Raw genomic sequence first — 21,365 nt, 5'->3', positions numbered from 1 at the left:
AAGGTTGTACCGAATATCCCGGACTTACTATTGTTCCGCCTGTGTAACAGAGAAAAGCAGGCGCGGCAGTCCCGCCCTTTTGGTAATTATGAGGTCGGCGTTGCATACGCAGACGCGAACTCTTGTTGTGGTTTACATATGCACGCGGTGAATGATTCCTGAACCGTTGCAGGCCACAAATAAAAAAAATTCAATAATACAATAATAAAGTCAAAAAAGGACCGAGTGGATACAAACGGTGGCCGATCTCAGTTGGGCACCGAGTCAGAGCAGTATGGTATGTTACCAGTCGTGTGAATCGGCCCCTGATTGGCATCCCGAGCAAACCAGAATTACCGCTAAACCACAGTAGGCAAAATGAGTATCTCCGTAAAACAGCCCACCCGAACATAATTTTTTTTTCGGTTCCCTTTTTCTTCCCCTCCATTCGCTTTTTTTCTTCTCCTTCTTCTCTCTCCTTTTCTCACTCCTCCCCCTCTTCCTCTTCTCACACCTTTCTTTTCCTTTGTGTTTATCTCTTTCTTGTTCTATATTTGTGTTTTTTTGATACCCTGTGGGCTGTCTGTTTGTGTGCAGTCAGCTCATTCACTCCTAGGACCTTCTGAAACGAAGGTGCTGGTCTTGTCTTGCACAAGGCTATTTTTCTCAAAACATTGCAAAGAAAAAGTAGAGTTGCTCAGTCCGTCATGGATCAACAACGCTTTTTGCAGCAGCTTCAGATCGTCCTGAACCGTGAGTATTGCACCCTGCCTTTTGATTATCTTACGGAGAAGGCATTGCTGACTCTTTATTTCAGCTTCCCAGGGCAATGTCAAGGAAGCGACGGGCGTTCTCCAGCGCGAGTTCTACAAGAGCCCCGAATCTCTCGTTTTCCTCATCCAAATCGCCACCGGCCATGAGGATCCGAACCTGCGGCAGCTGGCGGCCGTCGAAAGTCGGACGCTGGTTGTCAAGCACTGGGTTTCCGTTCAGGCAAGCCAGAAGCCCCAGATTCGTGAACAGCTTCTGCGTGCTGCAGTTGGCGAGAGCTCTTCTCTCGTCCGCCACTCGGTTGCTCGTGTCATCTCTGCCATTGCTAAGATCGACCTGAACGATGGCGAGTGGGCTGATCTGCCCAACTTCTTGCTCCAGGCCGCTAGCACCGGTAACAAGGAAGAGCGTGCCGTGAGCATCTACATCCTGCTCACCATCCTGGAGACTCTGGGCGATGCCTTTGAGGAGAAGTTTGATGAGCTCTTCCAGCTTTTCAGCAAGACCATCAGTGATCCCGAGAGCGAGGAGGTGCGCATGAACACCCTCATGGCCTTGAGCAAGCTCGCCATGTACCTCGACTCGGAGGAGAGCGTCGAGCCTGTGAAGGCTTTCCAGAACCTGATCCCCTCTATGGTTGCCGTCCTTAAGGATGTTATCACTCGTGAGCAGGACGATGGCATCATGCAGGGTTTCGAGGTCTTCCAGACTCTTCTGGGCTGTGACCCCGCTTTGTTGACCGTCCACCTCAAGGACCTCGTTATCTTCATGAATGAGCTGGCCGGAAACGTGGAGCAGGAGGAGGATGTCCGTACCCAGGCCATCAGCTTCCTCATGCAGTGCGTTCAGTACCGCAAGCTCAAGATCCAGGGTATGCGCATCGGTGAGCAGTTGACCCGCACGGCGCTGCAGGTCGTCACCGAGCTCGGAGATGCTTCCCCTGCCGATGATGACATTACTCCTGCTCGTTCTGCTCTTGGTCTCCTTGACATCCTCGCACAGAGCCTGCCTCCCAGCCAGGTTGTTGTGCCTCTGCTTCAGACCCTGGGACAGTACTTCAACAACGGTAACCCCGACTACCGCCGCGCTGGTATCATGGCTCTGGGCATGTGTGTCGAGGGTGCTCCCGACTTCATCAGCACTCAGATGCAGGAGATCTTCCCCATGGTCCTGCAGCTGCTGGCTGACCCCGAGCCCAAGGTTCGCCAGGCCTCTCTGCACGCCGTCGCTCGTTTGGCCGACGACTTGGCCGAGGACCTCAGCCAGGAGCACGAGAGACTCATGCCCCTCCTCTTCAAGAACTTGGCCAGCGCCATGCAGGAGTACAAGGGTGAGGAGGATGGTCCTACCGTTGACATCATGAAGGCCGGTATCAGTGCGATTGACGCTGTTGTCGATGGTCTTGATGAGAAGGACGTTGCCCCTTACCAGGGTGAATTGGTCCCGATCCTTCACAACCTGTTCAAGCACCCCGACTTCCGTATCAAGGGCTTGGCTGCTGGAGCTCTGGGATCTCTCGCCTCCTCCGCTGGTGACTCTTTCCTCCCCTTCTTCGACGACTCCATGCACCTCCTCCAGGAATTCGCTACCGTCAAGGACAGCGAGGAAGAGCTCGACCTTCGTGCCAGCGTCACTGACGCCATGGGTGAGATGGCCGCTGCTGCCGGTCCTGAGCGCTACCAACCTTATGTTGAGCCCCTCATGCGCGCCACTGAGGAAGCTCTTCACCTCGGTCACTCCCGCCTCAAGGAGAGCACCTACATCTTCTGGGGTGCCATGTCCAAGGTTTACGTTGAGCACTTCTCTCCCTTCCTTGATGGAGTTGTCAAGGGTCTTTTTGCTTGCATTGAGCAGGATGAGACTGATCTGGATGTCTCGCTTGGTGCCGCTGCCAAGGATCTCATCGGTCAGGAAGTGACCATTGGTGGCCGCAAGGTCCGTGTTGCCGATGCCGATGATGATGATGACGAGCCCACCGGAGAGGATGGTGATATCGAGGATGTTGATGTTGACGATGAGGACGCTTGGGATGACATCACTGCCACCACCCCTCTGTCCTTGGAGAAGGAAATCGCCGTCGAGGTGATCGGTGATCTTGTCACTCACACCAAGTCTGCTTACCTTCCCTACTTTGAGAAGACCATTGAGATGGTTCTTCCCTTGGCTGAGCACCCCTACGAGGGTGTCCGCAAGAGCACCATCAGCACTCTGCACCGCTCCTACGCCATGCTGTACTGCATTGCTGAGGAGAGCGGCCAGATGGCCAAGTGGCAGCCTGGTCTGCCCCTTCAGGTCCAGCCTGCCAAGGAGGTCCAGAAGTTTGGTGAGATTCTCATGACCGCCACTGTCAAGATGTGGACTGAGGAAGACGATCGGTATGTATTCCAAAATTTTCTTTCTTCAATGCCTATTCATGCCCGCCCTCGGGCTATCTTAAATGATGATCACCACGTTTACCCAGCTCACTCCGACACGCAAAAGTCGTGCATGATGTGAAACACGTTTACTCACAACCTTCTGATATTTATCTACACATTCGTTCTGCTGTATGATTTCATCATGGTTACAAAAGCTAACCAGAAGACAACTAGTGCTACTGTCGCCGACATCAACCGCAACATGGCTGAGAACCTGCGTTACTGCGGTCCTTCCTTGATCTCGAACGAGACCACCCTCCACAACGTGATCACCATGATCACTGACATCATCACCAAGAAGCACCCTTGCCAGCTCGAGTTCGGCCCTGAAGAGGAGACCCTCGAAGCCGGTGAGGAGACTTCTGAATTCGACTGGGTTGTTGTTGACACTGGTCTTGATGTTGTCTCTGGTATGGCTGCCGCTCTTGGCGCCAGCTTTGCCGAGCTGTGGAAGGTCTTCGAGAAGACTGTCATGCGCTATGCTGGCAGCACCGAGGCTCTTGAGCGCGCCACTGCTGTCGGTGTCATTGCCGAGTGCATCAACGGCATGGGTTCTGCTGTCACCCCCTACACCGCTAGCTTCCTGAAGCTCCTTGTCCACCGCCTTGGTGATGAGGATACTCAGACTCGCTCCAACGCTGCCTACGCCGTTGGCCGTCTCGTCGAGCACTCCGAGGCCAAGGACCAGATCGTTAAGGAGTTCCCCACCATCCTGTCTCGTCTGGAGCAGTGCCTTCACATGAACGTCTCCCGTCTTCAGGACAATGCCACTGGCTGCCTGAGCCGCATGATCCTCCGCCATCGCGAGAACGTTCCCATCAAGGATGTCCTTCCTGTCCTTCTCACCATCCTTCCCCTCAAGAACGACTATGAGGAGAATGATCCCCTGTACCACATGATCTGCCAGCTTTACAAGTGGGAGGACCCCACTGTCCGTGAGCTCACCCCTCAGCTCGTCCCCATCTTCCAGGCTGTTCTCAGCGACGAGGACCAGCTGGAGGAGGAGCGTCGGGCCGAGCTCGTTGAGCTTGTCAAGTGGCTGAACCAGATGCAGCCTGGTGCTGCCCCTTGGGCTGACCAGCTGTAAAGGCAATGAAAAAACAAAGGATGGATGACGACAGTTTGATGACCAAATACTACTTAATGGATAGATCGGGTCTCTCTACGAGGACTCTTATGGACGACGTTAGAAGATACCCCTGGGGAGCCAATGAGCGATGAACCCACAACTTATAGAATATGGCTGGACATGCTATGAATTATGAACAAAAGTGGTGTATATATTTTATGAGTTAAATCGAATTCCGATTCGTATGTTCAATTTGCCTTCTGTAATATCGCCTTCGTAGTTTCTAAATGATAAAAGACTGCCTCACTTTCGGTGGCGTATTCGAGTCTATTCCCCTGATACGCTATGTGCTATGTCTTATGCTCCACGATGCTGGTTGGTGTTCTCTTTTTCAAATTGTTCTAAATTTCTCAGAAGAGCCAAACATCGAACTCCTTTTCATGGCCTTACTGCTTTTCTTCCCATTTGAAGTCAAGTACTGACACCTCTCTGTGCGATGAAAGTGATCTTTAAAATAGTAGGTCATACAACTCCTTGTTTCTCTTTGTGAGAGTTTCGATATATCTTGGTGGTAATGGGGAGTTGGCCACACGCATCTTCGCACTTTATTTTCCGCATTGTCGATGCGCCCCATGTTCATGGCAAAGCCCTATCACTGCCTACAATAAAGAACGATGCATTTATTTTCCATGAATGTCTAGGTATTCATGACGCCTCTCGCATGACCTACCCGATCCTGTCGACGTCATGTACACATATCGCTCACACTTGAAGCCATATCATTACGTAGAGATGTTATATAGCTACTCCAGCTATGGATGATAGTGTAAGTCAACCGATCAAATACTTCCCTTTCCAACGCAACTATTCCCACCATTAGTTAACACTTCCTACTAGTTATGCCCCTAGAAGGCAAGAAAAATGTCCACTACTTTTATATCATTCCCACCCATACCCGAAGCCATTCAAGGGCCCCCAAAACCCACAAGAATGAAACATCTAACAATGGACCTCCTAGCCAAGCTCGAGATACTAGCTGTTACAGCCAACAACGAAGACAACGGCATCATCCTCGAAACTGCCTCGAACGACCAGTTCTACAACTACACAACCCAACCCCCCACCACCCCCACCCCCAGGGACAAGAACTCAACCTTCCTCGTCAAGCTCGAAGGACCTTTAAGCACCCCATCTCAAGTCCAAGAGCTGTCCAAGTCCCTCACAATCCTCATACTTAAAGAAGGAGTAGGCGAAACCTCCACTGCCAACTTCTGCCTCATCACCGGCGCCATGAAGCTCAATATTGTCTCCGCTCTCGCAGAGAGTACATTCTCCGCAACATTTGTTCGAATCAACCTCTCCCCGAAAGATCTCTATGCACATAGCATCGCCCCAACCCTGGGTAGTGATATCGACCCTACCCTTCCGCAGAACCGGGCTACTGATGCGGGTGAGGTGTTTCTTCCGAAGCAGGGCGAGTACCCCGTGTGGTAATTCTTTTATGGGAATCTGGCTGTGCCGGAGATTCTAGCTGAAAGGCTGGGGTTGGATGAGAGCCCGATGTATCGGAAGGCAGTGATTAAGGGAGGGATTTTGAGGACTTGGGGAAGAGGGAAGTTTAAGGCTTTGGTTGATGGAGATGCGTCGGCGAGAGTAGAGGGGTGAGCGTATGAAGTGGGATCTGAGGAGAATGAGGAGATATTGAGGTATTATGAGACGGACTGCTATGAGGTGGTGAGGTGTGAGATTTGTATGGTGGATGTTGGAGAGGTGGTTAAGGGGTTGGTGTTTAGGTTTGTTGGGGAAGTTAATTAGGATTTGCTTGGGTTTTTGGTTACTTGTATTTTTTCTCTCTCGAAGTAAATATTACCACCACTACTACTCTCCTTCTACTCGACTGATTGAAAATCTTGTTACTTGTATTCTTGGGGTATGATTTCTCCACGTGTTTGTGACGGATTTGACCCTGCCTACTTGCCCGTCTAGGTATGCGGTGTTGGAAGGTTTGATATAACCAAGCAGGGAAGGAATCCCTTAGTGTTAACAAGAACGATAAATAGCGCCCATGTGTCTAGCCCGTCCTACATATCACGCTGAGGTCACGACGTCACTATTAGAGGCTCATTACTTGTCCTATCAGGTACAATTTACACATAATCACATCATTGTGACTGTCGACTGCCCAGAGAATACTTCCCTCTGGCGCACAATCGTTCGCTTCCATCCGACTTCTCATTCCGCAGTTATCTCCTATCAGCTTTGTGAGAAGATTCGGAGCCAAGTACTTCGTCATAGTCTCCACCATCTCTGCTGTCCGTGGCACTGTCTACATTCTTTCTCCGTCCCTTGATTCTCTTCTTCGGATATTGAAGATTCAGATTGTCTTGTCACCCTGGAAGGACATCTTACCTTTGACCAAGCCGAGGCGGCTACAATGGCCTCTGCAGACAATTCCAGTCAACGTAAAGCAGCTATTCCAAGCCCTGCGCGCGAGCTTTTTGAACCAAAGCGGCATGGCCTGATCGCACAGCTGGTATGTGCTGCAAAGCTTACCAAGCTTGATTCAATCACCTGGGCTTGTTTGTGGTTTGCCGACCTCTCGAAATTAGAAAGTTTCGTGCCATCCTGTGAATGGAATCACCGTACGGTTATATAGTGCACCACGATCTCTCGAAGAGTGAGGATAAAACACAAGTAATTGATGCCTGTCAGTGGGTTGTGATATAATGCAAACAGACTCAGGCTAATACACTATCAGGGGCGGTTTCACGGCCCAAAGAAGAATTGGAAAAGGCCTATGAAGACGAAGAATCAGATACCGAGGGGCCTCCGATCAAGAAGCGTCGGTTGATTCTGAACACAGAAGAGAGTCCCAGTTCTGCAGACGAAGCAGCCACTCATTTAGCCAATAAACTAGTAAGGAAACTTCACATGTGATTTGACTCGCTCGATTTCCAACTAATTTTTCCCATCAAGTGCACCGAGCGAGATAATGCCACTTGTGTGGTCACCGGCTGCCGTGATCCGGTCGAAATCGCACATATCCTCCCCAACGGTCTTGCAAGAAAGGAGACTCAAGCTATCCGGGAATTTTGGGTTCCTCTGCACCGATTCTGGAGCCAAGAGAGGGTCATGGCATGGATGAATCAGGCTGCAGGCCCAGAAGGGACAGAGACCTGCTCGAACTTTCTGTGCATGACGGATATGGCCCATAAACTATGGAAAAAAGCACGCTTTGCCTTGAAACCGCTGTCCTTGAGTGAGGATCGGAGGTCGCTTCAGGTGCAATTCTACTGGCTCCCGGTTTATAACTACCGTTCGAGGATTCCAGCAACCGAAGTCCCCCGTCGTATGTCTCGCAAGCTCTCCGGAACAGCTGTTGATGGAAAAGAAACCATGCTGTTTAATATTGCCACAAATAAGAAACTATGCTCCGGAGAGATTCTTACCTTCAAAACAAACGACCCTAACAGTCACCCCCTTCCATCCATGGAGTTGCTAGACATGCAGTGGGTCCTAAATCGAGTTCTTGCCCTCAGTGGTGCCACTTACGCCACAGACGAAGAGCTTTATCCTGATTTCTCGTCGAATGAGGGCTCATTTTGGGATAACGAGGAAGGTTTCTGATGTGCACAAGTGGAAGACTCAGGGGAAACTCTGCGGGAGAGAATAGGAAGCCATTTCAGATAACCCAACACATTGTTGTTGCTGACCACTTGAAGCAGACGCAGAAAATATTTGCATCAACAGCATAACCAGAAGCACCAATATTCCTAGCTCCAATAGTAGTTTGCACATATTGACTTCCCTACGAATTCTAGCCAGGTGGGTGTCTGCCCCGTCTACATTCCCTCATAAGTAGATTTTACCATTCAGACGACATGCCGGAGAGTGTATAGGGTGATCTTCACTCTCTGGAAGAGGCTCTGATGACAATATCTTCCGGCAGATACCGCATCGGCCACGTAGACCAGGAGGTATCCGTCACGTAAACGGACTTTGCCGTCCACATTATGAGAGACGTAGCGGCAAAAACCCTATAAAGACCTTCCAGTCTGCTACAGCTAAGGTAACTTTTCAGACAAGCAAATGCTTGACAAACAAATCTTCTCCTTTGTATCCACCACATTAATTACGAGAGATAAATAATAAGATTGGCATAGCCTGCTGCTAATTTCCTCCAGATGTCGGCAACCTAAGCACTTGTTACAATGAATATCCCAAACCTTCACTGCAGATTTCACTTATCGCCTCTATCACTCTACAAGCGTTGAATATTGCCCCCTTCAATCTGTGCCTCTTCCCTGGGCATGATATACCTTCACAGGGAACCCAAAGTTGAATACCTGATTCACCGACCTATTAACAGCTGTTCTTATAAATTGCCCCAACTTTCCCCTTCAGAGCAACCAATTCCTTTCCTACAATCTGCCAGACAGCCACAGGCCTGCCTTCTTACTATTTCTTCTAGACAACCATCAACGGATTCATTATATTATCTTGGATTTCCACATATACCATGGGAATATTAATCTACCCAGAAAGAAGTAGAAATACTTTATGAAGATGAATGCTACAGCCAACATATACAGAGGGGGAAATGGAACGTTCTTTCTCCAAAACAAACGATCCGGGGGCATTCAATACCACAGAACTAGGTAAAAGAAGAAGGGAAAAAGAAGAATATTTGCTCATCTTGAATCTAGCCAGGTACATAGCCGTCTCTGTTACCCTCTATCGCGCGTGCCAAATTGACTAGATCAAGCAGATTTTCACTGGCACAGCGCAGGCCTTAATCAATGCGATGCTGGAGATCAGCGGTGGCCCCCATACGAACGTCAAGTTCAAGACTGTGTCCTCGCTTCCGATGATCCCGACGTCCCAGTTGCTGTCGGACAGCCAATCCCGGTCCATTAGATCCCATATAGCTTATTCGGGATCGTTCTCCGCGAGAATTGTGGCCATGAACCAAATCCAGAGAATGACTTTTATGGAATGGGATGGTCCTCCTACTAGAGTAATCACTACCATTCAATGACATCAGCTGGCCGTCCTTGAGTGCAAGACAAGGCTCAATTTTACAGTCAGACTGCATCCACTATAGTCCCCACGACGCTGCTGCTGCTGCTGAAATAAACACCCAACTGTTGTACTTTACCACAGGGCCAAATACATTAAACAATTAGAAAATAAAGAAATTATAATGCCTGCAGCTTGCCTGTCCCTTTATGGTGGAGGATACAACCCTCGAACTAAGCTTGTGAGTGACCCGATTTGGCCAGATGATCTAAATCCAAGCTAATATGCATTAGGGGCTGTGCGCGCTAGAAATTCTACACGACCTGATAAAGACTCGACGGGGTCGTGTAATAGGTCATGAAGGCCCAGCACCCTCATCGATATATAAATAAAAACTTTTCTCTGATACTTGGTGGCCCGGTGAAGGTTCCACCAAGTTCTAAGCGCCTTGGAAAGACCAAGTGGGGTGTTGTACCACACTTTTCAGGTAAAAAAAACGCCTTGCTCAGTATAAGCATTGCATTGTGAGATTTAGTGTCGCAGTTTGCCCTGTCTCAGAATCAAAGGGCCTATGTCTGAGCCAAATATGGAGCTTACACAGAGAAAGGCCTATGAAACAATTCTATCATCTTCCTAAACATTACTCTGCCGCTGTATAGCACTATATACAGTATAGCAAAACAAATGGTTCCTCGGTCTTTTCTTCCAGATGGACAGGTGACGGCTAGACAGCTTCGAAAATCAGCGATGCAGTTACCGATGCATTCGAGTGCGCGGTTACGGCTTTGATAAAGTCCTCATGGAATATATCAACCATTGAGATTAGCCGGGTACAGTTTTTCTGCCAAAATCGAACCTGAAGCTGAGGGCTTACAGCTTCAGCACTAGAGTATGTTGGTCCTGAACTCATCAGATAGTACACCTGAGAATACTGTGCTCCCTGGGATTAGGGGAAAAAGTAAATACTAGTTATACTAGTAATTACCAATATGTTCCAATTTTACTCGGTCCAGGATCTGAATTGGAACACTATTCCAAGCATACCTTCTTTATCTCTAGAAGCTTGAGGGTTTATTTGAGATACCCATAATGGCCAGTGGAGTGTACGACTTGAAAGATACGGACTTACTGTCAATACTCATGCATATGATGCAAGAAGCGGCGGAGATGTCTATAATGAGTCGGAGGAGGTATAGGTGTCTATGTACAGGAGGATGATGATTTCGAATCCAGATGTCTACGGTTGCAGACGTGATTCTCCTCGGGATATGCTCATAAAATACCATCAGCTTTGATGATTCGGGAGGCACTGCAACGCGGTTCGCTCGACACTAAGCATCTATCACCTTCAAGAGCCCACCGTGAGTTTCAACCGCATCCTGGTGAAGACGATCGATTCATTCCAGGGCGGCAAGGCCGCGGTTGTAATTTTTGACACAACTACCACTGACAGACCCGGCTTTCTCAAGCAGCGTGGTCGTCTGAACATGAAGCTCAGCCAGGCACGAGCGGCAATATATGTCATCATAAATATGAAGCGGAACAAAGCGAAGCAGGAGCAGTGCAGTGTTTATACCTCTGCGAGGATAGGCCATGTCACCGTAGAAGAGGCCGACGCATGCACAACTGACCCTGCGATCTTCTTGGGTGTGAGCAATGCTATGGCCTCGTCACTCGCCGCCGATACCCGCCGCGCCATTCAAATGCAGCCTAAACACTCCAGAAAGTCAAATCGGTCATCCTGCGAGAGTTCAGGTCCCGAGTGAGAGACAAAATGCCAGCCCTTTGAAAGTGGTGTACCGATGGAAGACAATTATAGACATCTGCCAGCAGGAGCGAGTCCACAACGAAGACCATAGAGGTGATATGATACTGATACATTCAGTTCAGCACTATAACGAGGACTCCTATGGCTGTTGAACAACTTTGATGTCAAAGCCCTCCCGGTTCAAGCCCTCTCAGCAAGCTAGCGATGCTACAGTTGGCTGGAAAGATCTCTGAGGGTTGAGGGGAACACAAGCTTGACAAGATATGTCAGAAGTCCAAGACCAATTGTGGTGGAGAGGCGAATCTTCCGTTCACTTGAATGCTTCATACATCGCCTACGCAGGGCAGTTGAAGCCCTCGATCCCTTGACCCCTTCCGTGCGTGTGACCTTGCTCTCGAATTGTGTGTCCTGCTTGGCTCGAGCTATTCCTGGTCTCTCAAACTCGCGAAAATAATCTTGCAATGTATAGTGAGATTAGGGTTCCAGCCATGCAACAGCAAGAAGTCATTCTACGTAACTCATCTCGCCAAGACCTCCCAGGCACCAGATGGTCGCTCAATCCATTCCATGGTACTCCTTGAATAGGTCAAGACCATGTGGCTATGATACATTCGCATTGATAACGAGTACTATCATCAGCGGTTCCATTTCCCTTGGTTAATTCATACAGGAATCCCAATGGAGATGCCTTGCGTCAACACCCGCGAGTCTCAATACACTCAATGCATACTGTTATCTGAAATATGCGACAGGCACCGCTTTTTGTGTGTTGATCAGCGTCAATACAACAATTACAGTCTCAAGCACCACTTGGTTGCTTGCCGACACACTCTTGAAAGCCTTGGATAAACGAGGCTTTTAGTGAGACTAAGAGTGTTGCTCTCAGTGAAAGAGCAGTACTTCCAATTTTGCTGAGCCGATTTGGAGATTTGTCAAGATCACCGCAGCACTAATAGCATCCAAACCGGGCACAGGCAAACCGAAGAATTAGTTTTGGCAAAGCCAATGCTCATTCCGCAAATTCTGCGTCGTAAGAAGAGAAAGACATTTCTACTTCCACTTCTTCTAAGCTAAAGAAAGCCAACCCTACCTGTGCTAGTACCAACTCACGCAGCAGGTTTTGCTGTAATGAAGCTTTAGACTGGAACTTTCAGTTCAAGTTCTTCAAGACTGGAAACGAAGAGCTTACGTCCCTACGAAGTGTAGCCGTTCTATTGCACGCCCGTTTGACGACTACGTTCCGATGCTACATCCGGCTATTCGACCAGTCCAACCCCGACTGTGTCTGTGGACAATGAAAATGAAGAACCATAGTTATCTTTTTTCTGAATATATGGAATATGAACTGGAACATGATATCAGAGATAGAATAGAAGTTAAATATGCAGATAGCGGGGTAAGCAAAATAATACCATGACCTACTCTTTCAGTGGTCTGAAAGCATACTAAATTCTATAGACGCCCGATGATAGTGACTCACTTGTTAATTTAATATATGCCTTGAACGATTTGCAGTTCCTCAATGATCAATTACAAAGTTTCAGTGGAATCTTGGAATGTGCATTCGCATTCGACCCCGCGGACTCGCTATCTGACTACTCTCAGAATCAATGTACATGGGACTCATGCATCATACATATCCGCTGTTATATACTACTGTGACGCTCACTGATATAACCCGTGTATCTGTGCCTATTGTTGCAGATGACAATACTACTATTAATAATATCTGGCTAATCATACCGGATATTCAGATATTTGCTGTTAGACATGTTTTGAATGCACTGAATTATTTGTTTATTCTCTGGTCTTTGTACTGTCAATATAGAGAATCTCCAGATGATAATAACTAAGTAGTCTCAGACAAGTTAATGTTACTTAATTTAGGCTATAATATCAGCGAGTTGCATACTGAGTGGACTGAAAAGGAGGATGATAATAATTACAGAATTGAGTATTATCATATTGTTTTCCACTGCCTGAAAACCTGGAATCTACCAGCTCTGAATTATCAATATATAACACTACATGGTGTCTACTTGTCTAGCTTACTGTCGTCGGTACTTAATCTTTGGTATATTTAGCTAGAACTGCTAATAGATACTACAATAATGAACAGAAGTCTGAAGTTATAGGTATAATTCAGCTCTAGCGTTGCTTATGTGCCTTCTTCGCCTCATTGATGAGGCGCTTGATGAGGGTGTTGCCGACACGTAAGTATGTCAAGACGAAGGGGCAAATTCTATCTAGTTCTCTAGAAGATGGTTTGTGGTTGGGTTGGTTGGAAGAGGTGGTAGTCAGAGGCCACGCAGGAAGAAGAGGCGAAGGATCAGCTGACAGCTGCCTGGCTGCAGTGAATGTCTCAACAAATAATCATAAAAGACAGCACCCTAGGTCAGCTGTGGTAGGCCTAACTTGGGCTCAGACTAATGTGGATATCAGAGTTTGGACGGACGAAAATCCGGTGTCAGAGCTTAAGCAGCTCGGAAGCTCGGCCTAATTTCTTGTTGTATACGCGGAGGCCCAGCGGTAGAAACTCTAAGCCAAGTTGCTGTCCGATCTGCACTTGGTTTGCACAAGCCGCTGGTTTTTACATTGCATGGGTCTGAGGGAGTGCCAATTTAACTGAACGCTTGGAACGATAAAAGTATGCCAGTTCAGCTTGCAGTGCGACATATTCGATACTTAAAGCCGACTGGCACGTCGTGTTGAGGCACAAAGCTCATGGAGTTATATTTAATTCTTTGCTGTCAAAGTCGGATCCGCAACTCTCTGATCATATTGTCCAGTCATGCAATCATCTACAGTTGACCTGCTGTCTACAGACCTGTTCAAGCATCATTATGAGGATGGCCCTCGGGATGCTCATCTGGAACGCTCGTATCTCCGGGCCAAGGCCTTTGCTCGATTCTGGCGTAGGTCTTTAGTTTGCATTTCGCTTATCCATGCAATCTGACGATCAATCTCTCAGGATTGGCCCCGGACGATGTTCTCCAATTCACACCAAAATTTCGACAGGCACACACTGACGGCATTATACTTCGGGATATAGCCGCTCAGTCTGCATTCAGTGTTCACTACAATCCGGTGGGAGGAACCATTGCCTCACTGGCCCCGAAGCGCCCGGACCTTCAGCCGTTGTTGAAACAAATCTTCGACTTTGATGTTGTGTATGTGACCTCTCAGTAGGCTACAAAGACATTGCTGATATGATTTTGAGCAGTGCTAGTTATATGATGACGGAGGCTGGGCACGGTTGCGATGCGAGAAATCTCGAAACAGTTGCCATATGGCAGTCCGATGGTAGCTTTATTCTTGACACACCAACACCTGCCGCAAGAAAGTATGGTATCATGTTCCATGTTTGAGCATAAGAATGCTAAGATGAAGAGGCTCATGCCGCCCTCTGCACCTTTTGCAGGGATACCACGTATAGCGCTTGTGCTTGCGCGCTTGATAGTCGAAGGAGAGGACCGAGGCACCCGACAGTTCATTGTTCCGCTCAACGATGGGCGACAGATGTATCGGGGAATTAAAGCATGGTTGGTACTCGTTGCGTGCACCAAAAACGATTAGTATAACAATGTTAGGGGTCTTCCAGCTCCTGGGGCCGGAAGGCTACTAGATTTCGTCCTTACCTCCTTCGATCATGTCCATCTCCCGTCGACCGCCATATTGGGAGACCTTGCAAGGCCTTCCAACATGCGTGATCAGTACCTCACTGCTGTCGATCGGCTGAGCACAGGAACACTAACTGTCAGTCTATGGACTATTCCCTTTCTAAAGGGTGCCGCTTTCACCGTGGGCAAGTACAGCCAGCGTCGCACAGTTCAGGAAGGACTTCATGGCAAAAGAGTCCCAATCATCTCTTATACAACTCAGCAGCTACCTATTGCACATGCTTTGGCTGAGGTTGCTGTACTAGACCCATTTGCGGATTGGGTCATCGAGCAACGTAGAAGCCCTTCCATTAGCCCTGGACTCAAACATGCGCTTAGTATCATCTTGAAGGTCGTCTTCGTTCAGCATGGAAGTGAAAGTCTCAAGCAGTTGAACGAAAGAAGTGGTTCCAGGGGAATGTTTCCTACCAACGGTCTCATGGAAATGGAGGTATGGTCAGGTCTTCGTATGTCTCGTACTTTGACAGGCGGCTGACACGGTCCTTCTAGACTTATGTCCGAGCTAGCGCTTCAGCAGAAGGGGAAATACTGGTCAATTCCATTCGTGTGTGATTATCCAGCTTTCATATTTTACAGTTATACTGAATGCCTTATAGGCTCTGCTACTGAGTTGCTTCTTGGCCGGTTCAGGATACCCGATGCCAAGACGCCAGACTCCCTTTTGGGACGACACGAGGCAGGGTTCATTGCGGAGATGGAAGAGTCCTTGAAGAGAGCCAAAGGTCACAGGACTCCTGAATATAACAGTCTAGTACTACCCCGTTGTCGCCCCATGCTTCTGGCTATAGGCCAACGGATGGCGTATGAGGCAGCCGTTGATGCGGGTGTTGATCCCAATTTTCTGGCGCTATATGAAGCCGGAGCGGTGAGGAATGACTCAAGTTGGTATGTGGAGCAGCTGAGGCTCAGTAGGGCATCTCAATATGATATGGAGTGCCAAGCGTGCGATAGTGTGATGTCGCAGCTAGATAGGCATTTGGACGAATTGGGTATCGAGCCATACTGCACCGCCCCGATGCTGTCACCGGCTAGATGGGAGACTTTCATCAATACCTGCCCTATATATACGGGAGACGCAGTCCCTAGCCTGGATTATGGAGGTAGCCGAGAGCACAGACTTTGAGAGTATATAGCATCCCACAATCTGACTGATTACTGCGGGTGAAGCTGAGAGAACAGTGGACGGAAGTAGACGGATGAAGGAGTCAAAGTGGAAGTGGAGAAGAAATGGGCGGTGGATCTTTGCTGCCTGAGCTGATCGGCTCGGCTAACCCCAGAAGGGTCTAGTGGGTCCTGAGCTGGTCAGTGACGTTGATGGCGTCTCTCTCTTCTGCCTCGACTTTTGGCTCATCTCTGGTTCTTGGTCGGGCTTCGTTCCTGATCCTTTCTTCTTCTCAAGTGAAATACAAGAGTCGACTCTCATCCTAATATTCTACAACTACAAATCCTCAAAACTCAAACGCACTTCACGATGGCTGCCTCGTCCGTTTCCTCCGCTGTCAACTTCACCCTTCCTTCCTCCAGTTCTGGCTCTTCCATTAAGCGACCTATCAAGACAGTCTCTAAGCCTTGTTTTGGCTGCGACTGCGGAGATGAGGAATGCGATTGTTGCGTTTGCACTGTGATGTGGTATGTCAATCAAAAACCCGAGTTTACAACAAGCATCATTAGTAACTCCCATTTTTGCAGAACCAACGCTCGCTATTTTTCTGGCCATGTCTATAGCGTCCAAATGGCCCGTGGGCTATTTGCCCAATTTGATGATACATACGACTTTCATTGGGCGCACTCGGGAGTTTGTCATGGGCTGTCGGAGGCAGGACGTACATCCATCACTGATGCCACCCCCTGCCATCCACGTTGATACATTTTGATTTGGCTATAGCAAAAGTCTTAGCACAGAATAATTGATCTGCTTCGAAATTCCATCTTCCAAGCCGGGCTATCCAGAACTTGCTCTCATCCCCTTATTAGTGGTTGTAAGGTTTACGGCGAGCCTCACGGTCAAGGCCCTGGATACTTTGATGCATATCTTACAATATTTTTGAATACAGGCTGAATATGAATGGAATTTTCATATATTTTCCTGCCGTATGATTCCTTGAGATGTGATACCAACTAGACAACAGCAGGGGACCCTAGACTAGCGCCGTCCGGATGGTCTAAGGCTAAGCAACGATGGGTTTAGCATGCCTGTCCAGCCACAATAGGCTGCATACGCGAGTCAGTATTAGACATCTTGTGAGGGGAAACAGTTTGACCCCAGTTCTGACAACCATAACACCCTTGGGGCAGCATCCGCCTCAGTTGCTTGCGCTCCACGTATCCGGAGCTACATCTTCCACGCAAGGATGCTACCTTCACGCATCGGATTTTCGCATAGTCAGATAGCAAATCAGCCATAGAGTACTTGAGCTTCTCAAGCATACATGTGATCAGGTTTAAGCGGGAAATACTTCCGCCCCGTTGTCTCGAGATAAGCCACATTCCCAAGCGCCGACGGATCTAAATTTGGGTGGTCCGAACGAACTAAGCAATGCGCTAACACTACCGCCGTCTCAACTACTGCATGATATAACGAAGCAATGCACTTTTTGGGTAAAGCACGTTACACTGGTGCAAGGCTATAGGAGGGGAGGTGGCTATTCTGACTGGTTTGGGTGAGGGGAAAAATATGGACAGAGCACAGCCGCAGAATAACAGTTTCTTGATTTGCATAATCATACTCAGTGGCCTACCTCTGAATCTGCCTTGCTTATCCCTGCCATGGCTGGTCTATATGAATCACCCACAGTCCCTCTTTGTCGATCTGCCCATTCGCGAAGATTCAACGCTATTTTCCGACACAGAGACAACTATGACATCTCCCTTCTCCACTCCTTCGTTCCCTCGAAACATTCCATTATTTTCACACCTGACATCAGACGACAATGACGAGACTTCCGACTCCCCTTCACCTAACGATGTGGCTACTATCTCGAGTGACCCTGCTCGACCTACAAGCCCCGGGGATCGAAGCCCTTCAATTCAGTTTGCAGCGAGGCGGGAATTCAGACGAAGAGTGGCCTCTGTAACTTCAGCTGATCATATAGAACGCTCAGGAAACTCTACGTCACCGAAGTCTAAGACAGTACAGCAATACATGTTAGATACCGATCCAGCTGACCCGAATTTAAATGCTCTGCGGCAACTAATGGCCGGCTCTCCCTCTTCACCACCACGATCACGTGAGACACCAAGAATCAGCAGTAGCATTGTGAGTGCTGCCGTATCACCAGGAATGAATGATGTATTTCAGGATGCTGTAGAGGAGCAGATTCCGGGTCCTGCAGAGGGTGACAAACCAAAGGTTACGACAGAGGCTATTCTTTCTCACATGCACAACATCATTCGGGGTCATTACAACGAAAATAACAAGGGATATGCTTACGTCTACCGAGACAGTAAGGATGAATGTCAGCGCTTCAAGATTGGATCGACGGATCGGCCAGAAGACCGCAAAAAAGAGCTCGACAAGCAATGCAAACTCAAGAACTGGGAGTTGGTACAGGATCCTAAAATGCCTATTTGGGAGTATAAACGACTCGAAAGGCTCGCCCACAGTGAGCTGAAGAACTTCAGATGTGATGATATATGCCCCGGTGATGGTATGAAACATCGGGAGTACTTCTATGGCTCAAACGCTACTGCCTCTGAGGTCTTAGGGCGCTGGTCGCGGTGGCTAGTAGATCACGAGCCATATGACAAGAAAAGCGAGCTGAAGCCTTTCTGGTCCGATCGCCTTGAATGTTTCATGGCTAACAAAATGGCCTCGTTCTATTTCAACTGCAGGAAGGCTACATGCTCACAGCGAGTTTCCAGTCCCGTTGCTTGCCAGGAATGTCTTCAGATAGGGTGGAAAGTGTGGACAGAACCAACGACGTTAGACAAGGCTAGGTACTACTGTCCTTATTATGCCAAGGCCGTATGGGAGCGCACACCCACACTGTCAACCTGTTTTCTCCTTATCTTGTGGGGCAGATTGATTGCGCCGATGATCCTTGCTCTTTTGCATAGTTCCGAACGTCGTGGAGGGTTAATCGTGACTGACATTATTATATGCATATGCGCCCTATTCTGTCACCTTTCCCAAAACAAGGCACCACAGGGCGAATTTAAGAGGAAGTACGCCGGTAGGAGAGCTACGTCAGCTTCGGGACAATCCATTATAACGCCAGGGGTGTCCTCAACCAGACATGACCAAGAAGATAGTCCTGCTAAAAAGAGAAAGCGATTATAGCAATTTCGAACGATTCGGGAACCTCGGTCTGTCGCTGCACCAAAAGAAACAAAGTCATTCTGTCGCATATGGAATGCTCTTGGTCAGCGCATCCTGTCGGAATATTCTATGCCATGGGAAACAAGCAACTTGAGATGCGCTCGGGTCAATAACAGGGCAAGTCGGAAAACAAGGTCCGTTCGTCTTCGTAATAGGCACGATGTTGTATATGGTGATCTACGCGACACACCACTATCATCCATCCACCGTTGCAGCGACTGTTCTATGCGAAACTAGGTTGTCAAACGAACATTGGGCGACAATCATTGCGGGCTGGTGTGTAGCTCCGAGGTTATGCTGGGATACCCACCCGCGATGATGTCAATAGGGATATCCGGCCCACCCGGATGCTTGCAAGGCACGGCTGAGGAGGCTCGACCTCGCACTGTATCTGCAGATCGGGATTTGTGATATCGGATCTCACTCAGGAGCCAGGAACAGCGAGTCCCAAAAGAAACTTCCAGTTATTGTGGAGAGACCCAAGACCCTGGGTGTTGACGTAGGCGGTCCGTCACCTGACAGCCAACCCAATTGCAGCTATCTCAACTTGGGTTCCACCGGAAGGTTCGTCACAATCCTCGTCTTCTTATTCTTTTCGACTTATGAGGCGGTGGTAGCTTGTCTTTCGTCGTGGTAGGCACTCAGAATTGCGTTGTGCCGAGCAATACCACTACCTCTTTCCACGTCACCCAAAAGCGACTGGCCGAGCGACTCAAGTTGACCTTGGTTTTACTAGAAATGCAGCAACTGCGCCATAGTAGCAAACTAGCATACTTCACAATTATCAGTCAATGAGCGACGAGCATCCAAATGGCTTTGGACGGCCATTCTTCATTGTAACATGGGTCGAATTTGGTTTGGCGATCATCTTCATGATCGCTCGATGCGTTGCTGCGTCCAAACTAATTCATAATGTGGCAAAAGACCTTTATTTGGCAATAGCTACATTTGTGAGTCCTCTTCCTGAACTCACTATATTGCTGCTAACATCAGTCAATGCAACAGATTCTGGGAGCTGCAAGCATGGCGATGATCACTGTCGGGGCTACATACGGGCTTGGCCTTCCGCAGGACATGCTAAGTTTCAACGAGAGCAAGATGGCACTACTCTATGGCTGGGTTAACCAATTAATTGCCCTCGTTGCGATTGGGTTGGGGAAGCTTACCATTGTCGCGTTTCTCGAACAAGTCCAAGGCTATCAAACCAAAGCCAGAAGCATATTTCTCTGGTCTTTGGCAGGCAGCAACCTCGTCGTGAACTGTGTCGCTGCCATCCTCATGATGCTTCAATGCTCGCCGAGGAGGATGCTGTGGGAGGCATATACCAAGGAGTACTGTCCTTATCGCAGCCGTATACAGATATTCGGTTATATTCAAGGGCGTGAGTGTATTTCTCGCTTCTGTGGTTCCATGTCTAACATTGACAGCTTGGTCTGCTGTTTGCGACTTTGTGCTCGCGTTATACCCAATTTCGTTCCTTGCACGGGTCCACGCTTTCTCGATAGCGACCCGGATTGGCCTCTGCGTACTAATGGGATTTGGCGTCGTGTACTGCACCTCCCCTCTTATCAAATGAGTCAACGCTGACGCAGAATAGGGCAGGGGCATGTACAATAGTAAAAACCGTTCAATTGACTGTTCTGACGAAAATCGAAGATCCGAGCCGTGAGTGGATACTGATCGCTCACGGCGACATGAGAGCTAACAGACATAATAGAACAGATCGGAACAGTCATTGTTTGGAATCAGTGAGTAGCACTCATCTTCTCTATCTCGCCATAGATATAGCTCTAACGACAAAATACAGAACCGAAATGTGGGTCGTATTCATTGTCAGCTGTATACCACCTACGAAAGTGTTCTTCAAGCATGTATATCGCCGAAGTTCTATCCGGCTAGGCTCATTTGTGGACCATATGCGGCCCCGGGAACATGAGACGAAGCAGAATGAGTCGTTGCAATCTAGCTGTTAAGGCACGGTAAATACGAGATTTGGGACTTGGCAATCAGTCGATAGGGAGGACGCTTATTGTACTATATGTATTTGTTATATGAGTATATGATACCATGGCGTTATGGATACATTTAAGAGACCAATTCAACCGAACTATAGTAGCGTGCAGTATAGTTTGGAGTAAAAGTATGTATAAGATTCAAGACTACCTATCAAAAGCATGTTACTCCATGCCTATTGTGTCAGAGATAATCATATGATAGTTCATCAGCACCACACCTCATGCGCAAGCCCATACATATATTTATACTAAATCCACCCTCCTCAGAATAATAAGTCACACCATCCAATCAGTACATACTACAGAAGCGAGCGTCAAATATTTCCCAA

At 48.3% G+C, this 21,365-nt stretch overlaps 6 protein-coding genes across 6 annotated transcripts; all 6 read left to right on the top strand.

Moving 5' to 3' along the window:
* Positions 1-686: 686 nt before the first annotated feature.
* Positions 687-4,254, top strand: AtWU_06790 (putative importin beta-4 subunit; the record flags this gene model as incomplete). Its single annotated transcript, XM_035501899.1, has 3 exons — positions 687-732; positions 797-3,125; positions 3,342-4,254. 3 exons carry the CDS (start codon positions 687-689, stop codon positions 4,252-4,254), a joined length of 3,288 nt encoding a protein of 1,095 aa, XP_035357792.1.
* A 987-nt stretch (positions 4,255-5,241) lies between these two features.
* AtWU_06789 (AIG2 family protein) lies at positions 5,242-5,730 on the top strand (the record flags this gene model as incomplete). Its single annotated transcript, XM_035501898.1, has 1 exon — positions 5,242-5,730. The coding sequence occupies one exon, from the start codon at positions 5,242-5,244 to the stop codon at positions 5,728-5,730; it is 489 nt and encodes a 162-aa protein (XP_035357791.1).
* A 940-nt stretch (positions 5,731-6,670) lies between these two features.
* On the top strand, positions 6,671-7,863 carry AtWU_06788 (HNH endonuclease signature motif containing protein; the record flags this gene model as incomplete). The annotated part of the gene is made up of 3 exons (XM_035501897.1): positions 6,671-6,878; positions 6,995-7,152; positions 7,213-7,863. The coding sequence occupies 3 exons, from the start codon at positions 6,671-6,673 to the stop codon at positions 7,861-7,863; spliced, it is 1,017 nt and encodes a 338-aa protein (XP_035357790.1).
* A 2,481-nt stretch (positions 7,864-10,344) lies between these two features.
* AtWU_06787 (putative NF-X1 finger and helicase domain protein) lies at positions 10,345-11,021 on the top strand (the record flags this gene model as incomplete). The annotated part of the gene is made up of 2 exons (XM_035501896.1): positions 10,345-10,445; positions 10,562-11,021. 2 exons carry the CDS (start codon positions 10,345-10,347, stop codon positions 11,019-11,021), a joined length of 561 nt encoding a protein of 186 aa, XP_035357789.1.
* A 2,793-nt stretch (positions 11,022-13,814) lies between these two features.
* Positions 13,815-15,826, top strand: AtWU_06786 (acyl-CoA oxidase; the record flags this gene model as incomplete). The annotated part of the gene is made up of 7 exons (XM_035501895.1): positions 13,815-13,938; positions 13,995-14,193; positions 14,247-14,366; positions 14,416-14,565; positions 14,614-15,133; positions 15,193-15,247; positions 15,300-15,826. The coding sequence occupies 7 exons, from the start codon at positions 13,815-13,817 to the stop codon at positions 15,824-15,826; spliced, it is 1,695 nt and encodes a 564-aa protein (XP_035357788.1).
* A 1,734-nt stretch (positions 15,827-17,560) lies between these two features.
* AtWU_06785 (cullin family protein) lies at positions 17,561-20,994 on the top strand (the record flags this gene model as incomplete). Its single annotated transcript, XM_035501894.1, has 7 exons — positions 17,561-18,667; positions 19,810-19,971; positions 20,027-20,402; positions 20,449-20,569; positions 20,619-20,686; positions 20,739-20,769; positions 20,829-20,994. 7 exons carry the CDS (start codon positions 17,561-17,563, stop codon positions 20,992-20,994), a joined length of 2,031 nt encoding a protein of 676 aa, XP_035357787.1.
* Positions 20,995-21,365: the final 371 nt, after the last annotated feature.

The sequence above is a fragment of the Aspergillus tubingensis genome, assembly GCF_013340325.1.
Source record: "Aspergillus tubingensis WU-2223L DNA, scaffold_8, whole genome shotgun sequence".
NCBI lineage: Eukaryota > Fungi > Ascomycota > Eurotiomycetes > Eurotiales > Aspergillaceae > Aspergillus > Aspergillus tubingensis.
This window is presented reverse-complemented; position numbering and strand designations above follow the sequence as displayed.